The sequence below is a fragment of the Stenella coeruleoalba genome, assembly GCF_951394435.1.
Source record: "Stenella coeruleoalba genome assembly, chromosome: 1".
In the NCBI taxonomy this organism is placed as follows: domain Eukaryota; kingdom Metazoa; phylum Chordata; class Mammalia; order Artiodactyla; family Delphinidae; genus Stenella; species Stenella coeruleoalba.
Genome location: NC_137169.1, coordinates 44,546,581 through 44,570,031, shown reverse-complemented (window position 1 = coordinate 44,570,031; position 23,451 = coordinate 44,546,581). Strand labels below are relative to the sequence as shown.

At 53.5% G+C, this 23,451-nt stretch overlaps 1 protein-coding gene across 3 annotated transcripts in view; it reads left to right on the top strand.

Moving 5' to 3' along the window:
• GLIS1 (GLIS family zinc finger 1) overlaps positions 1-23,451 on the top strand; it is a gene marked incomplete at its 3' end in the record, with an annotated part of 225,919 nt that overhangs the window by 135,586 nt on the left and 66,882 nt on the right. For 2 of the 3 annotated variants that reach the window (XM_079926488.1, XM_079926487.1), the window contains exons 2-3: positions 2,285-2,462; positions 6,730-7,612. In XM_079926488.1, coding sequence (XP_079782614.1) covers positions 2,285-2,462; positions 6,730-7,612 — 1,061 coding nt within the window. Of the gene's footprint in view, positions 1-2,284; positions 2,463-6,729; positions 7,613-10,521; positions 10,546-23,451 lie in introns of all 3 variants that reach the window. The other variant, XM_079926486.1, reaches the window with a different exon arrangement.

The following is a 23,451-nucleotide window of genomic DNA, read 5'->3' as shown; positions in this document are numbered from 1 at the left end:
CTTAAAGGAATCAAATGTTCCTGTTGATCACATAGGAAGGGCTGATGAATAGGGCTTGATACGTGCTGGGCTCCCTGGCGCCTTTCTGGGGCCCCGCCTTCCATCTCTCCGTACATCCTCCTGTGGGAAGGAGGGGTAGGTAACCCAGAGGTCCCCAACGGGCCTCGTGGGTCCTTGAAAGAAGCTTGGAACCATGTCCCTGACCCAAAGACGCTGGCAGAACAGCCCCATGTGGTGATGAAGCTCTCTTTGCGCCAAATGCTATTAACAGTCATAAAATCATCCACAGTTTTCTCAGGCCCAGTCCCAGGGTTTGCCTCAATGGGACAATAAAATCACAAGCAGAAACAATTTGGAAAAGGCAGAGACCGCCTTGCAGAGGAGGAGTTAAATGAGCGGCAGCCGGCTCTCATTAACTCAGGCCATTCACATTTGTTACCAGGGATTTCTTTTTAATTAAAAAACAACCAAGTTATTAAAAAATAAGCTTGTGAGGGGCTGGCCAAGCAGCAGCCCAAACCAGCAGGAGTGAGCGTTCCTCACAGCAGGACATTGGCCCAGTGCTTGGCCTGGGAAGGGGACCAGACGTCCACTTCTGAGGAAGTACTTGTCTGGAGACTTGTCACCTGCCCTGGGACCTTGAGAGCATGGCATTCTCATCTGCAAACTGTAAAGTGCTCGGCAGGTGAATGCCTAGTGCCTGTTCGGAGCTTTGGGCACGTGGCGAGTAAGCACTGAGCGTCTGACCTTCTGTGAAGGGGCTGCCTGGGGGTGGGGTAAAGCTAGAATTAGGGTTGGGGGAGCCGGATCCTTGAGGATGAGGTTGGACTTCTGTCTTCCTAAGAGGCCACTTTTTATTACATAGTGATTAAGACATGCGTTTGGGTCTGATGGACCTGAGCCAGAGATCCAGCCCAGACTCTTACTAGCTGTGTGATCTTGGGTGAGTAGTTTAGCCTTCCTGAGCCTCTGCTCTCTCCTCTGTACAATGGGCATAATACTGATCTCTCCCTATGAGGGCTGCAGGAGGCCCCAGTGAGGCAGTGGAGTCAGGGCCTGCACATCCTGCTTAGCTTCAGGGCTGATCGTGTACTGGTGTCAGCTCTTTTCTCATCTTAATGGTTCATCTCGCTCAGTGTTGACAGTCCCTGGACAGTCCTTGGGCCTGTTAATAATGTTTTATTGCATCTGTCAGACACTTTATACTCTTCAAAGTGCTCTTTGACAATACGAGCACTTTCCACTCCAGGTGCACCACCTACTAGGCACCCGCACTTGGCTAAGGCTCTGCACCTCAGCTCTCAACACCTCACAGCATCTCTGGAGAACTGGTGTGGCTATCCCCATTTGACACAGGGGGACTCAGCCTCTGGAAGGGACCTGTCCGAGTCACAGACTTGCTTGGGGGCAGTAGGGGCTCACACTGGGCCCATCAGGCCCCAAAGCCCTTTCCTCCTTAGCATAACCCTGCCAAGTGACTGGGCAGAAAGCCCGAGAAGATAGTCTTCAGATTAACCCTCCTCACACTATAGACGAGAAAACTGAGGCCCAGAGAGGGCAAGTGGCTTATAACAACCATGTCTAACATTTTTGTTATACTTTATATAGTTTTTGAGGGCTTTCAAGGGCTTTATATAGATTTCAAGACTAATTGAGGCACATCTGCCTCAGTTTGTCTTCCTAAAAATCCCAGGAGTGGGGCACAGCGGGCATATGATAGTTAGGCTGTCAAAGAACCGTGGAGGATACAAAGGCGTGAATAACTGTATACTGTGCTTCTATGGGGTAATGCAATTTGGAAAACAACGTGGATTCAGCTTCAGTGATCAGAAGAACACATTCTGTTCAGTGAGCACCTCCTCCTTGACCTACAGATGTTAGTGATGCTTGCCTGGCCTGCTGGGCAGCCAGCCCCAGCCGTGGCCTTGCACCTTGTCAAATGAGCGCCAGGATCATAGCTTGTAAGCTCCAAGAGGCAGGAGTGTGTGTCTAGCTCACCATGTTTCCTGCACCCGGAGAGTGTCTGGTATGTTGTAAGTGCTCTGTGTTTGTGTAAAGATCAATTACCCACTGGAGCTCAGCATCTGCATCTGAGAACTGGGGATTTTATTATTGATCCTGCTGGTGATTATGGGAATTAATAGGTGTCCCCAGTGCCTGGAATGCAGCAAGGGTTCAGTTAGTGTTTCTCAAGGGCACTCTGTCCCACCTGGTACCCCAGTGACTGCCCTCTGCAGGCCATCCCCACTCACTTTGTCTCCTTTTCCTGTCTCTCTCTGCATAGTGAACGGGAGCTACGGCCACTGCACTCCGGGCTCGGAGAAGAGTCTACTGGACCTGGACCTTGCTGAAGGCCCTGGCCCCCCCTGCCGCCAGGGCCTGTTTCTCCCTGCAGGAAGCCCACCACCCCGGGGCCACCCCTCAGCCTGTGAGAGGCTGCTGCATTTCCCCCACCCCAGCAGGTATGTGCTCCGACCCCATGCATCAGCTGCCTTCTGTGGACGGTAGCTGGAAGCCGCAGATCTAGGGCCTCCAGACCTCACCTGGTCTGCCTGGCTCGTGGAACACACAGGGAAACTGAGGCACAGGAGGGCCAGAGACCAGCCGGAGCCCAGTAGCACATGGATGGCCGCCTGGTCTAGGCTCTGGACCTCAGCATTGCGAGGCCCCATGAGAGACAGGAGTGGCTTTATTGAGGTGTGTTTCCCTGTTGCAGAAGCTGAGCTGACTTTACAGAGAATCAGTCATTTCAGAAGAAGAAAAAGATTCAGAGGATGGGGGGAGAGGTTGGGGAGGGAAGACCCAGCTCAGGGTTCACGCATGCTTTAGTGATGAATCCTGGACTGCTCCGGGAGCCGAGAGGGGTTCCTCCACCCAGGCGTCTCCTGCCCCAGGAAGCCATCACCCCATAGAACTCTGCCAGGTAACCATCATTCAGTGCTGGTGCATGTTCACCTCTGGACAGATGTTCTGCCAGATTGCATATGGGGCTGAACTCTGCCTCCTGCGGCTTCTCCCAGGATCCAAGCCATGCCTCTGTGCCCTCTGGTTTGCAGACAGGCAGAGGCCAACCACAGACAAGCCTCTGCATCCACCTGCTCAGCCCTAGGGCCCTGAGCCAGTGCCTGGGGCTGCTGGCCTGGGGCCTGTCTCACAGATCACAGAGTCTAAAAACTGGCCCAGTTGCCTGTTTGCAATCGGTTCCTTCACCAGTCATTCATCAGGGGTGGGTGCCTTGGTGAAGGAAGCAGAGATCTCCCCGACAGAGTTTACTTTCCAGTGGGAGCTCCATGGTGGGAGATATTACTAGTTAGCAGGATGCTTATTCTTCCTACATGGAACCATTTTTCTTTGAGGATGTAGATTCCCTGTGGCTTAGTGAGACTTCTGATTTACAGGAGTGTGTTCGTCTGCTTGTTAGTATGCTTTGCCATAACAAAACACCTCAGGTTGGGTGGTTTAAACAACAGACATGTATTTCCTCACAGTTGGGGAAGCTGGAAGTCCAAGATCAAGGTGTCTGCAGGTTTGGTTTCTCCTGAGAGCTCCTTGGCTTGCAGATGGCCACCTTCTCACTTGCTGTGTCCTCACATGGTCTTTTCTCGGTGTGCACACCCCTGGTGTCTTTTCTTCTTACAAGGACTCCAGTCTGGTTGGATCAGGGCCCACCCTATGACCTCATTTAACCTTAATTACCTCCCTGAAGGCCCTACCTCTAAATCCAGTCACCAAGGGGTTTAGGACTTCAAGCTGTGGATTTTAGGGGGACACAATTAAGCACATGATGAGGAGCTCAGCAAGCATCTTTTAGACTTGGAGCTGCACATTGTTTGGTGACAGTCAAGTGCATTTATCTGCTTGATTGTTCACTGAGGCCCCCCTGGCAGCATCCAGTTTCTCCAGGGAAATTCGATCTCATGGCAGAAGCTACAGTAACCTAGTGAAAGCTAAGGAAGTGGATTTTTGTTTTCTTTTCTCTTTTGGTAGAGACGATCAGAAACATCATTTGTCGTTTTGAATGTCATTTGACAGGGCACAGGAGAGTCTGTACCCAGAACCCTATGCCAGCATCAGTCTGAGTTGCTGCCACCTCTGCTGCTGATCTGGCTCTCCCAAACTCCCTCATTTTCCTAAGGAAAAAGAGGGCCCCAGCCCCTATCCCATACCCAGTTGGATTCTATGCCTTCTCCCTCCCGCCAGATTGCCTTGTGTTTGGGGTCTCTCCGTTCATGCGGCTCCCTCTGATTCAAACAGATCCAGGTTCACATTCCTGCTCTATCGCTGCCTGCCTCTGAGGGCTTGGGCAAGTTGCTTTAGTTTTCAAAAGTGTCAAACAGATAGTAGTCTCTCCCTTGAAGAACTTGGCCATGCCTTCAGCTACCATGCACCGTTACACTGTTAGGATTCATGAGACGGCCCCTGGGAAAGCGCCTGGAGTTGTCCACTTTTTCTAGGGACCACACTCTCAATTTCTAGAGATGTGATGGGATTTGCCTGGGGTGTACAGGGCTCAGTGGCAGAGCAGGACCAGGACCACTGCCCGGCCCCACAGGGACACTGAGGGCAAGGGGAGGGGCTGCCTTAGCTGGCATTCGGAGCCCGGAAACCCTAAGGCCTGAGCTGCCCCGTCCCTGCCGGATGCGATTCGAGGTTTTGCTGTTGATTATTCGGGTAACTTCAGTCACAGAACACCACAGCTGTTCTCTTCTGGTGTTGGTTGCTTTAAGCTGGCACTGTTTTTAAAGCAGTTACTTCAAACAGATGCTTGCCTGGCTGCCCTTCCCCATCCGTGCCCACCTCTGCCAGGCCCAGGATCATGACCACGCAAGGAACAGCTGCGCACTTATTTTTTTTTAAGCTTCACAAAGTCACAGCTTCAAATCCAATCTTTAAGCCCCTCAGAGCTTTCTGCTGGCAGTGGTGGGCCCAGGATCCCCAGCCCTGTAGATGGGGGGGGGGGGGTATGTATTTGCTCCTTCTGATTCCACCTGGTGACCATGCTCTGGACAGCAGAGTTCCTGGGAGGGAAGAGAGGTCTCTGGTGAGTGAGGCAGAGAATTGTTCAAGTGTAGTTGAGAACCAAACGGAAGAAGAGCCCCTCCCCCAACCTCCTATCCAGGGAGCACTTCAGGTTAGGTCTACACAGGAGAACTCTACACCTGGGAGGGAGAAGGGGAGCCTGGGTTCTGGTCCCAGCCCTGCTGCTGGTTTGCTGCTTGTGACTGCGGTGAGCCCTGTGCCCTCTTGGTAGCGATGGGGTTGGAGCCGGTGCTCTGGGAGGGCTCCGGGCTCTGACTTTCCTTCTCCCCTGTCCTGTCCCCTCCCTTCCACCTCAGGGCTGGAGTGGAGGATGCCGCAGCTGCAGGGAGCCCGAGAGGGAGGGGCTGGGGCTACAGGGCCATGCTGGGAAGCAGAGGGACAGGTGATGGTGCCACAACCCCCGGCCGCAAAGAGCCCCAGGACGGCAGTGTTCAGGATGGCAGGGCTGATTGCACCATTCACCCTGCTGTCCTCTTCCCAGAGGGCTGGCACGGCATCTGTTTCCTCCCTTGATCCTGGCAGCCTCCCTCTGAGGTAGGGAGGGTTAGTCCTTATTTCACAGGTGAGAAGACTGAGACTCGGATGGGGACAGGTGTGAGGGCACGTGGGGTATCCTAGTCAGACTTTGGGCACATCAGCAGGCCTCCTGTTCTGCCCAGCCAGCTCCTGGGGCTTCTCGGACCCTGAGCCCACTGTCACCTTGCTGGTCTCTTCCCTTCCCAGAGTCCTCTGATGACCGGCAGGCCCTGATATCTCTTCCTGCACTTATTTGTCCCACATTTGGGAGAGGCCCCTTCTAGGAATGCATGTACCACATGTGTGATGATGATAGCATCTTGGCCAGCTGGGTCCTGCCCATCACCGTCCTCACCCTCAGGAGAACCATTCTCCTGTAGCTGGGCTACAGGGAGAGGCCCAGACCACGTTGCTAAGTAAGGTTCACTGAGCTGCGAGTGGCTGAGACCTGAGGGTTAAGAGGTGTTAACCCAGGTCTCTTGCTGCCCCACCCGGCCTGCCTGCCTCCAGCTTCATTTTGTACATTCATGACCTTGAAATTCTGCACATTCCCCCCAAGAAACTTTTCCTCAGTTTTTCCTAGGATGACCCCTCACTGTGATTGTGATTCAAACCCCACCCGCTGACGTTCACAGTGGAAAGAACAGATTGCTTGGGGCAAAACATCACATTTTTAGAAATTAAGAAAGATTACAAGAATTAAGAGCGATTTAAGGGACCAGTAAGCAGAATTTAAAACAAACTGGACCTGGTGTCCCTCAAAGAGCCATCCTCAGCCTTCTTCCTCCAGAAGTCACTAGAAGGTCACGGGAGGGGGACAGGGCAGACCCGGGGAGGCCTCAGTGGCAGGACGGATAGCACTTGGGCTGGAGAGGGTGGGCTGGAGTTAATAAAAGGATGAAATGCGCTCCTTTCTGGCATCCTCCTGGGCACATTCATGTCTCTTGAACCTCTTCCCAGCCCCCTCCTCTTCCTCTCTCTCCCCTTCTCCCTCCACATTCTTCCCTGCTGACCGGGCAACCAGTCCTGGTCTTTCTGCTGCCAGCCCTCAGCCTCCCTCTCTTGCTCTTGGCTTCTCCGCCCCTCGGTCCTCAGGCTCCCCACCGTCCCCTGCCTGGACCTCCCCACTGTGGAGTGCCCACCCTCTCATGACCCCTGTGCACTGTCTTCCAGGTCGCCCAGGCCCCAGGCCACCTATGTGAACGGAGGCCTCCCGGCCACACAGCACATCAAGCAGGAGTCCCTGCCTGACTACCGGGCCATGACGGAAGCTCGCGCACCCCTGTCTGCCCACTGCCGGGCCCCGCCAGCCACGGGCCTGCACACAGACCTGGACCTCTCGGGCCGAGGCCTCGCCAACCCCGCACCTTCCTGCTACCTTCTGGGCAGTGAACCCAGCTCTAGCCTGGGCCCCCCACCTGAGGCCCACCTGCCCGAGGGTGGCCTGAAGCGCTGCTGCCTCTTGGGCCTGCCCCCCGCATCCTCAGCCTCCGCCTCGCCCTGCGCCTCCTCCGACATCACCTCCATCATCCGCTCCTCCCAGACAGCTCTGGTCACCTGTGTAAATGGACTCCGGAGCCCCCCTCTGCCGGGAGACCCGGGGGGCCCTCCCAAGAGGGCCCGGCCCAGCCCTGCGTCCACCGAGAGCCACGAGGGCAGTTTGCAACTTGAAGCCTGCCGGAAGGCCGGCTTCCTGAAGCAGGAGCCCGCGGACGAGTTCTCAGAGCTCTTCGGGCCTCACCAGCAGGGCCTGCCACCCCCCTACCCCCTGTCTCAGCTGCCGCCTGGCCCGGGCCTTGGAGGCCTGGGGCTGGGCCTGGCGGGCAGGGGCGTGGCTGGGCGGCAGGCCTGCCGTTGGGTGGACTGCTGTGCAGCCTACGAGCAGCAGGAGGAGCTGGTGCGGCACATTGAGAAGAGCCACATCGACCAGCGCAAGGGCGAGGACTTCACCTGCTTCTGGGCGGGGTGCGTGCGCCGCTACAAGCCCTTCAATGCCCGCTACAAGCTGCTCATCCACATGAGGGTGCACTCGGGCGAGAAGCCCAACAAGTGCATGGTGAGTTCCCACGGCCGCTGGGCTGTGCCCCCGCCACCCCCAGCAGAGCAGCCCCCACCTCACTGCCCTGGGAGAGCCCTGCCTAGGCTCCTCACCCTGGGGGCTGGCTGGGATGTGGCCACAGGTCACAGGGGTCAGTGCCCTGTCACTGGGAACCTTGGCAGAGGGCCAGGTACCCCATCCTCCACCCTCCATGGCCTGGTGTCACACACACTCGTTCAGGTGGTGACACACGTGCTCTGAGGTCAAAGCAGCTCGGCCAGCCTTCTCTCTTACATACAAAGGCTCAGTGTCACACCTGCCGGTGGCCAGGTGAGTCATGCAGAGTACGCTCTCCCCCAGCACTGGCTCTTCACCTGGAGTCCTTCCCAGGGAGACTCTGGGGCCTCCTGGAGCAGCCACAGGCTTGATTCCTCCAGGGAGCACCGGGTGCTCACAGGCATTTGGCTTGAGAGCTGTGGGTACCCAGGGTAGGCTTTGGGGTAAGGCCAAGGGTTAGCAGATAAGGGCCTGGATAGCACCTGCAGTGTTCTGGCTGAGGTTGAAACTAAGCTTTCCAGGGAGACACACACACACACACACACACACACACACACAATATAGGCACCCAGGCCTCCAGCCCTTCTAAGTGGTCATTTGCATGTTCTGCTCTCACTGTGGTGGAAATCCGTATCAGAGGTTAGAAATTTAGTCTTAGTCCCTGATATCTTTAGCCAGGCCACTGTGCCTACCCACAGGGCCCAGCCAGCCCACCGGGACAGGCGCCTGCCTGGGGTTGGAAGGGCTGATGGAGCCACGAAGGCCCAGCTCCGTCTTCCCAGCTGCTGGGGCTTGGGTACGGTAGAGGAAGGAAGCAGTGTGTCTGGTCTTCAGGGCCAGTGTCGTAGCCAAAGTTGAGTTCTTCCAACACTTGTGTGCTGTCACTGGGCCCTGCCTCATGGAGAACTCAGTCTGGGAATGGGTGCAGCTTGGGGAGAGGTGCACCTCTGTCCCTGCTCAAAGTGCAAGGCAGCATTTGCAGGACCAGGGAGGGGCAACCAGCGGCATAAACTCCATCCTCCTGGGACCAGATGTTCGCCCTTGGGGCGCATCTCCTTGTGGAGCTGTGAGCTGGGTACCCACTGAACCAGCTTATTCAGCTTTGAGGAGGCTGGGTCTTGAGGATGAGAAGGAATTCACTTTGCAGACAAGAGAGGGTCAGGGTTGGCATGCTGAGGTTGTGGGGAGGGGCTGGAGTGAGCAGGCTGAGAAGCTGACTGTATCGTGTGTCTTTGGACCGAGAGTGTGCTGGAGGCAGAACTGGTGGCTGGGCCGATTCCTGGCGACACCCCCATTCCTTTGGGGTGTTGTGACATGTGCCTTGTGGGAGGGCACGCCCCTGCCTGGAAGGAGATGCCCAGCGGACATCGCAGGGTAAGGCTCCTGGACCACAGACAGTCCTGTCTCTCTCTGAAATCCTGCAGTTGACAGCTGCCGGGCTACAGTTCTCCTTCATGTCTTCTCTCCTGGGGTGATCCCAGTGGTGTACGCAGGGTCCTTGAAGAGGCTGCCCGGCCTGAACCCTGGTGTGGCGTGGTCAGTGGCCTTCTCGCACTCAGGCTCCCGTGTAGCATCGCGGCATCCAGGAGTTTCTGTTAGACACGAGAGACCTTGGAGATGATCTAGGCCTTCCCTGTCCATTTTCCACGTTGGGAAATTGACGCCCAGTGAGCGGGTCACAGAGGCTCAGATCACTCAGAGCAGTCTCAGGACCTCTCTGTAGGGCTTCTTCTCTGGGGCCAGCCTGCCAGAATCTCTTTTTGTTCAGCAGATTCCACAGAACACTGGCTCACACCTGGCTCTGGGGACAGACCTGGACCTGCCAAGATCTTTGCCTGAGGGCGCTCACAGTCAGAGATGCGTGGGAGATGGGTGTGGAGATGAGTGACGGGGTCTGGGATGGAGTTTGCATCGGCCCAGGGAGGAGAGATCTAAAAGGGCTTCATACAGGAGGTGATGTTCCAGCCATGTCTGTACTTACCCATGGCTGCGTTTAATCTTTACAAGAGTCCTGTAAAACCAAGGGTTTTTATAGACGAAGAAACAGACCCCACATTGGGGGTCAGTAGGGTCCAGCTGGCCTTCCACCTGCTGCTGTGAGAACACTTCATCTTGCCTCTTAGGGGGTTAGGATTATGGTAATAACACCAGCAAGCAGCTCCTGAGTGCTGACCGTATGCGGGGGCTATTCTAAGCCCATTGTCCTCATACTCCATGTGGTCCTCACAACAACCCTATGGGACAGATACTATTAGTCCCCATTTTACAGATGAGGAAACTGAGGCTCAGAGAGACGGCATAATTTACCCCAGGCCACACAGCTAGTTAGAGACAGACCATAACAACAATAATAATAGAGGCTAATAATCATGATAGTAATAATAGTATTGATAACAACGATAAAAATAACTTGCCCAGGGTTACACGGCTAGTAACCGTTGGAGTGGAAGTTGAACTCACATCTTTCTAAGCCGTGATGCTCTTGTTTGTGTATATCTTCTCCTGTTAAACTGATTATTCTCTGGGGTCCAGGTACCAGCCCTGCCGGGTGCCATCCTCTGGAGATGGTAGCAGAGAGCTCTGAGCTCCGCCTTGTCCGCAGTGGGGGTGCTCCCCCTTCCTGCAAGGCTGGTGCAGTAGGTAACCCAGGGGAAGGGGCGGGCCCTAACCCGCACCCCAGATAAATACAATCTCCCTTCCCTGTAAAATTATTAATTTCTCATGACAGGCCTCTGCTACCATGTGCTGTAATAGACAAAGGAATTTTGGACCCGGAGCCTCTGGAGAACAGGAAATAGATGAGACACTTTGATTGCAGAGTAAATGGCCCACTAAAATAGCAGTTAATCCTTTTATTATCTTTCCAGCAGCCGTTTCCACAGTTCTTTCATGAGGTAAGCCTTCCCCGCCCCGTCCAACTGTAACACTCCCATCCTCGCAGCTGGTTCACATTTAGCCTGTGGAGCCTCTGCTTCCGCACCCGGCGGGCCTAGAGGTGCCTGGAGGAGCCCAGCTCCCCTCTGTCCAGGCCGTTCATCCTCAGGCTCAGCCGGGGACCCAGGACTCGCCTCACCGGCCCACAGGGTGCACCGCCCGCCCCCCACCCTGCCCTTTCCACAGCCCTTCCACGCCGTCCAGCGGAAGCTCCCTAATCTCTTTGCAATATCCTGTTATGTTTCTTACGTTGTCGGAGTTGTCTTAGCCTTATTATATTTGGGGTTTCATCTGTGTTACGATAGCAAGGTTACGTCCAACCCAAATACTGACGCGACGCCTCGAAGACGTTAACTTTGAAAAGATTACTTTCTTGCTTTCTTAGGTTGGCTCTCTCAGACGGTTGGAATTCTGATTGTCTGAGACTGCAGAAATTAGCAGACTCTGAGTTTGCATTTGTCCACATCGAGAAAAAGACAGGCAGAGGAGAAAGAGGAAAACTTCTTCTAACCTTGGGTTTTATGAAATAATCATGACAACAACCCCTGACTTTTGTGAAGAGCTTGACCAAAGCTGTGAGCTCAGCATGAAGGTGTAAAAGGCAGGTGAAAGCCCAAGTCTGGAGTCACACTGACCTCGGGCCCTGCCACTTACCAGCTGTGTGACCTCAGGCAGGTGACTTAACCTTTCTGAACCATAGCATACTCAATTGTAAAACGGGGTGATAATAGTACCTACCTTTTAGGACTGTCGTTATTAGGATTAAAAGAGATGACATAGGGCACTGCTTAGTTAATTCTCATCTTCCCCAATCACACTCTTCACACTGATGGTCTTAGGAGATTCATACATTAGCCCTAGGAGTTAGGACAGGATCTTTGACAGCTAGTTTACAAATGAGGAACCTGAGGCTCAAAAGAACCTGTCAGGAGTGGAACCTGGACTTGAGGTCAGCTAACTGCTGCAGCCTCTGCTGTTGGTGAGGTGGGCAGAGCTGTCACATGCGCTGGTGGCCTTGTGGTCAGGTGTCTGCCAGCGATGCAGAGCCCCTGCTCGGTGCCAGACAGTGGCTATTTGGGGTAAGAAGGGAGAGCCAGGGCAGAGGCACAGGGAGGGGTCTCTAGGCCCTGCCCTCCAAGTTCTGATGCACAGCTGGAGCCTTGAGGCTGGACTTAACATCCTGCCCGGGTCCCTCTGGCAGCTGCAGCCGCACTGACCATTGGTCCCCATCCCTCACCCTGCCCAGTCTTTCCTAGGTGCCACTGGACCTGGGACCAGGGATATACCTCAGAGAGAGGCTTGACAGGGGGTCCGGGATAGCATCTTATGGGAAGTCCTGAGGGAGAAGAGACCTAATATATTCTGAGACAGTCTCTCTCCAGCCAGGGATTACCATGCCCATTTTACAGAAGAAGAAACTGACATTCAGAGACGCAATGGCCTGCCCTGTATCACCAGGCACAGCTGCCTGGACCATTCCACAGGCCACACTGCCCTCTACCACCTGCCTTTGCCCAGCTTCTCTATTCAGCAGAGTAGAGTCCTCTGTGCGTCTCACATCACAGTGTGTGGGGTCCCAGGGCATCTGCTCCTTCCGGCCCCCATGTCCTGAGACCAGCCTGGTGGGTTGGGCACATTCCCAGGCCAGCTGACACCCCTGACTCATGTCAACATCTCAGGCTCATCCCAGGGAATTATCTGGGAGTTCGAGATGTCTGAGCTGGTGGCTTTACCAGTCCATCCTCATCACGTAGGGAGAGGGCATGGGGAAGACAGGTCCTGAGAGGATGGGGGTCTAGGATGGCACAGCAAATGGGGCAGCTTCAGTGGGCAGGGGGGTTCCTGAAGGGGCCGGTAACCAAAAGTTGGGGAAGTTAGACTGTGGGAAAGTGACCCTCATCCTCCCCTTGAGACACTTGCCTCACTGGAGGGGCAGCAGCCTCTCGTGTGTGCCAGGAGTCGGGGGTCCGGAGACAAAGATGATGTGATGTGAGACTTCTAGCGCCGTGGGAAGGATTCTGCCCTTGAATCTTGCCATCTTATTGCTGGATGATGGAGGGAGGGAGGGAAGCCAGGAGCTGAGGATTTGAGCCTTGAGTCAGTCAAGGGGGACAGGAACGTTATTGAAATACTCATTGGGTGTTTTTCAGTATTGAGGGCTTCCACACATGTGTGATCTCAGCACTCAGAACATTCCTGGGGGCTGAAATTATCCCCATTTTACAGATGGGGAAAGGATAGTCCAGTTCATGCCCAAGTTCAGGCCCCAAGTGCATCATGGGGTCAAATTTGAACCCAGGTCTCAGCCTGACTCCAAGGACTGTGTGCTAGCCATGACCCCAAGCCACCTCCCAGGCAGAGAATCATCAGTCTGCTTGCAAATGTCGAGAGAATACCCAGATCTGAAACTTGTTGGGCAAGCTGACACCGAGCGCCTCCTGTGTGCCAGGCCCTGGTGGGCCTTGGGGTCACAGAAGGGAATCAAAGCCAGCCTGGCCCTGTGGAGCCCTGATGGAGCAGGGAAGCAGATAGACATCTGCATTTAACTACTTTTCCCAAGCCAGCGCCCCATCATCTTGAGAGCCTGCAGGTCCCTGCCCTGCTGACATGATGGGTCTTTTGTCCTATATGAGAGGAGAGAACACTCATGGGATGAAGAATAAGACATTTTACCTTTTTAAAAATAAATAAGTCACCTGAAAACAGTCTCCGTTTCTGGAGGCTGGGGTTTCTGGTAAGATTAAAAGGCTGCAAAATTGAACATGGTTTTAAACCCCTTGCCCTGGAGGAGCCAGCTGTGCATGAGCCCATAGAGGCCAAGCTGCTCCAACCAGGTCAAGCCCACCCACTTTGGAAACGGGCCTGAGCCTCATCTCATTCTAGGGGTGGGGGTCGGGAGGAAAACCTTTTTGAGCAAAGGCAGCCATCTAGTTTGCATCCAGATATGCCCTCGTTAACAACCCTTACTGAAGTCCCTCCTCTGGGCCTTGGCTTTTGCTGATACCTCTGCCTGAATGCCTTTCCCAGCCCAGCAAACTCCTAACCATCCCGCACAACCCAGTCCAGTGTCCCCTCCTCGGCACCCCTTTTCTCCATGTGTCCTGCTCTCCCAGCACATGTCGCCCCATTTATAACAGTGCTCCTGGTATGGCTGAGTGTCTTGGGGACCACATGCTCTTTGGCACCTGGCCTGGCCTTGGAGGCAGAGGAGCTGAGTCTGCTCCCTAGTACAGAGGCTCTGCCCTAGTGGCCATCTACTCTCTCTGCTCCAACACTGTGTGACGTTGCCCAGACACTGCCCTCCAGAGCAATTTCCCATAAAGTTACAAGAATGGAGGGACATTAAAGATGGTCACATCCATCCCTCATCTGATGCTTGAAGTTTTCCTGCAAGAAAGCCTTAATTCGAAACTTGGCTTTTCTACCTAGCAGCCTATGATTGGTGTGCAAGTAACTTGATTTCTGTAAGCCTCTGTTTTCTTACCTGTAAAGTGGAGGGAATAGAACTGCTGTGAGGCTTCGATGAGGTACTATACATGAGATGTTGCGTACTGCCTGGCACACAGTGAGTGCACAACAAATGGTCTGACTGCTCTGGGCAGTTTGCATTAGGAAAGGAGAAGAGGGAGGGTCTAAAAAGCATAGGGGCCATGCAGTCATGAGCATCCCCAAAGGAACAGAAAAGGCTGTTGTAAGTCCCAGCTCTGCCATGGATGTGACCTTGGATGGGTCACTTGGCTATGCTGAGCCTCAGTTTCCTGAACTGTGAAATGGGATTAATGCCTAGCACTCTGTGTTCCTTGGGTGCTCAGCAGATGCTAAGGCCCTTTCCCCTCTTGAAGCCAAGGTTCCAGCTCTACAGATCTTGGCTTACACTGGATGCCTTCCTATCTCCTCCAGTCTTTAAAAATCAAACTCAGGGACCTTCATAAGGAGAGGCTTTCTGGGAACTGCAGCTTTGCATTCAACTCAGAGCCCTGAGGGCCCCCTCTCACCACTGTCCAGAGGGGGAAACTGAGGCCACAGATGGAAAAGGCTTGCCTGGGAAAGAGGAGAGGAAGGAGACAGGTGGAGCTGGAGACTCATCCCAGCTCTGCTGCTCACTGACTGTGCCACCTTGGACAAGTCACTTCACTCCTGAGCCTCCGTTAATGTATCTATAAAATAGGGCTTCTGATGCTCACCCCAGAAGAGTCTCTGTGAGGGGTGGATACCTGTGGTCCACAAACTGCAGAGAGCTCTGCAGAGGGGATCAAGTTGAGTCCCCATCTCCCAGTCCAGTGTTCCGGCCTGTAACCCGGCCCCAGAGTACACAATCACCCTCACAGGCGTGTCCCTCCCAGATGGGTTTCCCATCGGGCACAGAACCTTTTAGCCACATGCTCCCCAGATGCAGTGCTTGGCCTTTGGGCCTCTGTCTGCAGCTCTTCTAGCTTCCTCCTTCTCTGCTTCACAGTGCCCCCATACGTCCCCCCTCGCCCTTCCACCTCTATCCCCCATCCCTCCTACTCCCATTCACTTCCCCATCCCTACCTCATCTCCATCCCTGGCTCCCCGCCCTCCATCTTATTTGAATTCTGAGCCAGAGTTTGGTGAGCCAGGGTGGACCAATGGCTAAAGGTATAGGATAACTGTTGGGGTTCAAATCTCTGCTCTGACCCTTAACCAGCCGTGAGACCTCAAACAAGTCACGTGGTTTCTTTGAGCCTCAGTTTCCTGTCTGTGTAAAAGGGAGAGTGTTGTGAGAATTAAATGAGATCATGTATGTGGAGCACTTACTTCATACCTGGCAAAATACTCCATGCTTGAAAACAGGAGCCCTTGTTCCTTTTTTTTTTTTTTTGAGTCATCAAACCCGAGCTCTCATAGAGATGAGAATTCCTGGGAGCACCAAACTTGAGGGTACAGGAACACTGGCCAAGTTTTGTGAACTCCACACTGCTTTATGGAATATGAAAAACATTAAGGATAAAAAAACACAGCCCTCTGAATTGAATTTAAAATAATAAAAGGAGAGAAAGCTTTTGAATTTAATGTAAATGGAATTGAAATGATTCTCTTATTGGACTGAGAAAGTCAGATAAAATCAACAGTGACTCGAAGAAAGTGTCCAGAACATGTTTTCTGAGAGGGACATCCTGGAAATGGTAAACTTCATGATTGAGCGTTAATAGGCTCTGTCTCCACAGGATGGCAGATGGGTTATCTGAGCCAACTTCATGCACCTCACTTGGCCTGCTGCAGTGACTGACCTCATCCGTTAAAGGGGTGATGGGCCACACCAGCGCTATGGCCTCAGTCACCTCCAAGGCCCGGGACACTCAGCTTACCTGCTCCCCTCCCTCGGGAGAGTGCCTTGGGCTCAGCTGTGCTGTCTCCCCCCTCACTTCTGCCACCTTTTCAACACAGCTTTATTGACACCCATACTGTGCCAGGTTTGATGCTAGAAGCAGGAGGTGCAGCATCAAATGAGGAATGGTCTGGTGCCGAAGGAATTAACCAAATGCTGCAGAGGCACAGAGGAGGGAGAAGGCTTCCCCCAGGATGTCACGAGAGCTGGGCTTTGAAGGGAGGGTAGGAGCTTTCCAGGTGCAGACCATGAGGAAAGGCATTTCAAGGAAAGGGAACAGCATATAAAAGCTGAGACAGTCTTGGCCCTTGAGGGGAGCATAGGAAGCCTCTTGTGCTTGGAGTGTGTTCCGTGCATGGGGGCTGGGAGTAGAAATGGCAGTTGGAATTGAACCTTATAGGGCCTCGAAGTCCAGTATGAAGAGCTTGGACTCTGTTCTGAGGGCAAGGGAGAGAATGGTGGAAGGGTTCTGAGCAGGAGAGTGACACGATCAGCATTAACATTTAGAATGTTGGTCGTGTGGTGGGTGCGTGCAAGGGGGAGCAGCAGTAGGCAGATGAGGACGCAGAGGCCCAGGAAGGAGCCTTCTTCCCGGGTCCACCAGAGCAGACAGCAGCACCTGGCTGCCAGCCAAGGCCTGGGCACCACAGGCCAGGCCAGCTCAGCCCAGCGAGCCATGCTGAGCGCAGTGTCTGTACCTGATTGGGTACCGGGGCTCAGTCCCCCTTTGGAAACAGCATCCAGCACATTTACCAGTGGGAAATGGGAAAGGCATTTCCCATAATGTGGCTCCGTAAAGTTTGCACAACTGTTCTTTGTTTTCCGTCCATCCCCACAATAAATCTTCCTCCACTGCCAGGACTGGGGCCTCCGTGGTCTGTAAGTGATTACAGCGCTGACTTGTGCAGTGCTGCCCCCTCAAGATGCATTCTTCTGACGTGGGTAATGATAAAATGAGAGTCCATCACTGAGACTCATGGCCTTGCAAGTGGCCATTTCCAAACAGCTGGGAGGTGGCCGCCTGATGGAGGGCAGCCTGCTCTTGCCTCCTGCACGTACCCCCCAAGCCTTCCTTGATAAGTCTGCCACGTTGGGAGCATGAGCCTTGGAGAACAGAGAGAGTGGTACTCCTGGGCTGTGTGTTTCTTGGGGATATTGGTCTCTGCTGGGCATGGAGGACAGCAAGTGCCCTGTGAGCGTTCAGCTGATGTTCCATGAGCCAGCCTCTTTGTTGTACTGAGCCAGAAAGTGTAGGGTTTTCGAGCTGAAAGTAACATTTGTAGCTTCCCAGGGCATGACCAGGCCCTGGGGTGCAGTTTTGATGGGTGTAGTTCCTGTGCTCAGGGAATGCACAGGGCAGTGGCAGGATCCCTGTTTTATAATGGGCTCGCTGAAATCCACGGAGGGGAAGCTACCTGGCTGGGTGTCACATCTGGGACTCCACCTCCTGTCCCTGGCTCCATGCTCAGTCATCTTCCCACTGCCCACAGCTGCCTTCTGCTCCTCTATTTAACAAGTCTGTGCTCCCCAGAATCTGCTGATGAATCCCTCATTTGGGGAGTCAGTTTGGCCTATGGGGTCATTTCTGACCAGGTTTAGTTGCCAAGGAACATGATAGCAATAGGAAGTCAAGAGAGTTTGGCCCCAGGAAGAAAAATGAGTCTGCTGTGCCTCCAATACTTCCCCAAGATCCCACCCCCCACTGACTCTCCCATTGCTTCTCCCCAGGCATCCAGGACCAGAGGAGGTGGCCTCGTGGAGGCCACAAGTCCGAATGCCTGTGTTTGCACTTTTGCTGTTTGCTGCTGTGGGAACTGAGGCACGTAGAGAGGGTTTGGCTTATTGAGATCACGGAGCAAAAGAACCAAAGCTCAGGTCCCTTGCCTTCCAGTGCAGTGCTCGTCCCGCTGTGCAGAGCCGCAAAGTCTGTTGAGTACCTACTATGTGCCAGGCCCCGTGTTGAGAGCTGACTTGCATTGCCTCCACCTGTACCATCACTGCCTCCCAAATTCTGGAGAACGCTGGCTTGTGTTGTGTTCACACTGGGGAAGAACCTTCCAGGGAATCTCATCTGATGCTGCTCCCAAGCCCTGCAGCACCTTTTGACAAATGGGGACTCGAGGCCCAGGGTGGGGAGGCAACCCCCCGGAGGTCACGCAGAGGAGATGGCTGGCAGCTTGTGCAGTCCACACGTGTCAGAATCACCTTCCCTCCCAGCAGGATCGGGTTCAGGCAGCACTGTCCAGCAGGCTCCAGGGAGGCTGTAATCAGCGGTGGGTTTCAGACATCACAGCTCCTTACGTGCATTAGAAAAGCACGATGATTGATTGCCGTGGGTGTTAGGCCCAGAGGAAGCCTGGCTTGTGCAAAGGCCCACACGGGTGTGCACCAAGAAGAGTCTGCAGCTCCTCTACCCAGCCCCACCCCTTCTTCATGCACACGCAGCCACCTGGACTTGGGCCTCAGTTTCTTCATGTGTGTGACAAGGACTTTGATCAGTCCCAAGCCCTTAGGTTTCCTGACCCTGACTCCCGCAGTCTGGGTGGAGACAGCGTGGGCCAGGGCTCAGCGCTCGGTTCCCTCCCCAGCTCTGCATCAGACTGCCTTATGGCTCTGGGAGAGTCACCAGACCCTATGGGGCCTCCATTTTCTCATCCATAAAATGAAAGGACTCCAGAATCCCTAAGATCCTTTGAACTCAGACAGTTACCTTTCCACATTCCTGGCAGGGCCCTAGGGGAGGAGGAAAGAGTGAAAGACAAGGCAGGGGCAGGTGTGGGCCTCTGCTGAGCTCTCTGACCTCAGTTCCTTCCATACTCCTCTCTTGCTCTGCTCCAGCCACACTGGCCCTGGCTGTTCCTCACACATGCCAGCTTCATTCCCACCTCAGGCTCTGCATGGCTCTTCCCTCCATCCAGAATTCTCTTGCTCCAGCCCCACCTCCCTTCACTCAGGCCCATGGAGAGCTTTCATGGAGGTCCATGTCACCTCGTCCAGGAGGCCTTCCCTGACCACCTGTCCAATGTAATATCTTCATCCACTCTCTGCCCCTCATACTACCTAACACTGTGTGTTTGTCTCTTATCTGTTCCCTCCACTCAACCGTAAGCTCCATAAAGTCTAGATCCTTTTATGTTTTGTTCCCTGTTACGTTTCCAGGGTCTTGAACAGTATGTGATTGACAACTGTGTCCTGAATGAATGTGATTGAGTGAAAAGGGGGAGAGCCGGACTCAGTGATGGGCAGAAGTGATGGAGTGTGCTGGGAAGGGCCCAGGCTGAGAATCAGGAGTCTTGTCTTGTAAAATGAAGGTTTTTGCAGCATACTCACAGGGCCGTGGTGAGGACTGCATGGGTTGCTGTCTGAGGGGCATTTCTGGGATAGGCTAGATGGGTAGTGTGCCCAGGGGGCCCAGCCAAGCACCCGGTGTACAGTGTTAGTTCACTCCTCCTACCCCATCCCCGCCTTGATTTCCCTCCCTCCTTAATCTGCAATATGAGGGTAAAGGAGAGTCTGCACCCCAAGTCCTCCAGCTCATGGAATGTCAGACCCAGACAAGAGCTTAGGAACCATCAGCTTGGAAACCATCTGGCTCAATCCTGTTTGTGGATTTGGAAACTGAGGCCTAGAGAGGAGGAGTTCTTGTCCACATTCCCACGCTTGGAGAGAAATTTACAATCAAGCCCTCCACAGAGTAGAAGCTCTGTAATTAGCTGCTGCTGCTGCTGCAGCTGTTTATCGTTAATTCAGTCTCCACAGATCCTGTTTTTATGACCATGGGCACAGAGATAGAGTAAGAGTACAATTTTGCATTAATTGACAACAAAAGGACTATTATAGCCAAGAATGCAGCAGAGGAAATGATTAAACTACCCCAAAGCAGCTACTTTAAAGTGTGAGGAAGGAGGGAAAGTGGCATTTTTTTAGGTATGTGCTCTTCTCCAGATAGCAGATTAAGCCCTTTGTTTTCTCAGTGAATCTTTCGATGTTGGCATTACTGTCCCATCTTATAGATGAGGAGACTGAGGCTCAGAGAAGTTAAGTGCTGGGGTTCCAATCCCCGGCCACCCACTGCTCCAGGATGTCCTCTGCCTCAGCATGTTTTTCTGTAATTGATCATGAGCTGATCACTCCCTGTTTTCATTGAGCTCAGCCCAGAGAATGCCTGTCAAGACATCTTAATTAGTTCCTGTGACTCCTCGAAAACAATCCCATGTAATCTGGACTTTGCATGGATCCTTGCACTTAACCTACACTGTTCGGGGGTGGGGTTTGCTTTATCCAGAATTAACACCACGAGCCCAAGGCATCCTTTGCCCCACTTCCCTGGCTTCTTGTGCAGGGAGACAGTGACCTCACAGGTTAGGGGAGGCGTGCAGGGGTCAGAGGAAGGGAGGGGTTCGGGGGCAGCTACCTGGGGCTCCATCCCTGAGACCGGGTGAGAGAACCAGGTCGGGATGGAGGCCTCTGCGGCCCATGCCTATGTACACGGGGCAGGAGAGAGAATGTGGGGAGGTACCACAGCCAGTAAGAGTTGGAGTTGAGATTCGAATCCAGGGAAGCCCGAAGGCATAACCGCTCCTCAGGAAGAACTGAACCCTACCTTCAAGGCTTCTGGAATCCAGTTCTGGTCCCTTATTCACCATGACGCTGGCTAGGCAAACTATTTCCTTGTTCTGGTCTCAATTTCCTTCTGTTTAGTGGGAATGATAATCCTGCTTCATCTGCTGGAGGTTGTTTACTGCCCGTCATCCCATGTCATCCTCACAACCATCGCACCATCTTCTCAGTGAGGACACTGGGACCTGGTGAGGCAGGGTGACCAGTGAAGGGTGCCCAGGGCCACACGGTGCGTCCGCGGTAATGCCCGGGGTCACACGGCGTGTCAGTGGTGATGCCCAGGGCAGGCTATCCCCCTGCCGCCCCTCTCCTCTGTGTTCCATTGCTGCTTGTACCCCAGGTGGGATGGTGGTATTTGTCAGGCCAGCTCTGCTCCCGCTGTGGCCCCCGCAGTGAGCCCAGCTCGTGAGCTGGGGAAGACGAGGTGTGGTCCTGAGCCAAGCAGAACAGAGGGTCTGCGGCCGCAGTCAACACCTCTGTCAGGAAGTTCGCGGCTCGTGCCTTCCAAGTGCCAGCCCTTTCATTGTCTCCACGCTGTGAACCCAGGAAGGTTTGTCCTGACAACTGGTTGGCAAACTCAGCCAGGGGAAACGCCTCCACCCCGCAGCCAGGAGGTGATTTCGGCCTTTCAGGAGCTCTCTGAGGTGCTTACTACTGGGTATAAATTAGATTCACCTGGCAAGGCCCCACTTCCCACTAGAATCTTCATGAAAACGCTCCCTTTCGATCCTGTCAGAGAGGGAAGTGTGGAGGAGGCCTGGGTTCCCTGGAAGCCAGTAGGTGGAAAGTAGAAGCTTCCGGGACTCATTGGTGAGATGGGTAAAGCGAGCAGGGCCTCATCATGGCATTTGCTGACCCCAGCGCTTTTGGCTTCAGCCTCTTCCTCCGTAAAAAATCCTAAAAATTACATTTTATGACAGCATTGGTTTAAAGACAACATATTAATTTTATGTATTAAAACATTTTCTTTGACCTAATATTTCCTTTTTTCTTCTAACTATAAATTAAATTCAAACATTTTCAAGCGTTCCTAAAAGTATTGTGGACTCTATGTACTGTGTATGCTGTGCCTGGTGGACAAGGCAGCCCAAAAGCGAGGCCTGCAGAGGCTGGGAGCACTTGAGGTGCAGTCCAGGCCTTGCCTCCCCCTCCCCTTCTCTAGACTTCAGTTTCATCCTCTGTGAAGAGGAATGAGTGGAGGAAACACTGGAAAATCCTGCTGTGATGTTCTACTATGTCCCATTCTGTTCTAGTCCATTTTATTCCTGATCATTGAGTTCTTGTCGTTCATTAAGAATTCACGGGTATTTACTACAAAAGATCTATATGCAGTTAAACTGACATAGAGAAAAGGACATAAATATGTGAAAAACCTAAGCTCACTTAGTTACTGCGATTGAACCCTATATTTACTGGAGCTTCCTGGAAGCCAAGGCAAAGAAGGCAAGTTGTTGAATTGTAGAATTCGTATTGTCTGGGAAAGGAAGAAGAGCAGCCAGCTTGTGTGTTGGGGCCAGTTGTGTCTGGATATCAAATCTTTATGAGGCCTGATGAGAGTCACACAAGTTGATTGCTGGAGGAAGGCTGTACGAATGATTGATGATGATACAGAGTCACTGAACAAAGCCATAGACCTTGTTTTCACAAATAACTTTGCTAATGTTCTTTGAGAAAAGCCAGGGCCAAGTAAATACTGGCAATGAAGGAACCTCACCTGTGTCTTATAGTCTATGTTATATTCTTAGTCTGTCCGTACAGCAGCCCTCTGAGGTAGCTGTCATTATTCTCACTTTACAGATGAGGAAACTGAGGCTCAGAGAAGTTAAGTGACTTGACCCCGATCACTCAGTGGGAGCTGACTTCTATAGCAAGTGGCCTCTCTCTACAGACTTCACGGGTCAGTCTGTTACTTGGGGCAGACTCGGCCCCTTGCCCAAGGAGCTCATAGCCTAGTGGACTCTGCAGATCTTAAAAAGAAGAGGGCAACACCGTGATACGTGCCTTGAGGGGTGCTCAGGGGTGATGGGGCCTAGTAGAGGGAGCATCTGTCAGCCAGGACCTAGGGTGGAGGAGGGGACCAGAATGACCTCATGGAGGAGGTGAGAAAGGGCACTAGCGTGGGCAATGAAGCCTGGATCTGGGTGGTGGCAGAAGGGAGAGAAGCAGCTGCCTGCTAAGTTTCTAACTTATAAGCAGCAGAAACCAGCTCTGGCCATAATGAGCCCTGCATCCCCTCCCTCCCCACCCCCTAGAATTTATTGGCAGGCCCTGTGACCACAGACCATTTGTCTAAGGAAAGAGGAGCAGGCTTTGAGGACAGGCAGGATCCCAGGACCCCAGGGGCCTAGAAGCAGGGAACCTAGACCTGCTTCTCCAGACAGCAGACTATCCAGACACCACACTGGGGTCCTCAGCCTCTGTGCTCTCGCTCCAGGGCCAAAGCTGTAGCAGGGCATCCCACTGACCAGGCCTGTCTTGGGTTCCCCCCACCCAGGTTGACGGGGTTGCCTCCCCTCCTTTGTGGGAGGCATAAATGTCCTCCCTATTCACACCTTCACTTCCCACACTGAAGGATTCTTTAACATGGGGAAACTGGGCAACCAATCAAACTGGCACATCTGCAGCTACAGAAATGATTGGATCTGAGAGGTATTCAGGAGAGACAGTCGACAGAAAGGGATGGGAAGCCTGTTACATGTGGGGTTAGAGGAGGAGCTCAGGTTGGTTCTCCACTGTCCCGCCTGCGTTCATTGTGTGGACGTGAGTACAAGCCCTGGCAGCACGAGGGAGGAAGGTGTGAGTTGGTTTCAGGTGTGCTGAGTAGGGAGGTGCCTGCCAGAGGGCCCCAGGGGGCTAGAGATGTGGGAGTCTGGGGCTCTGGAGATGGGGATCATCA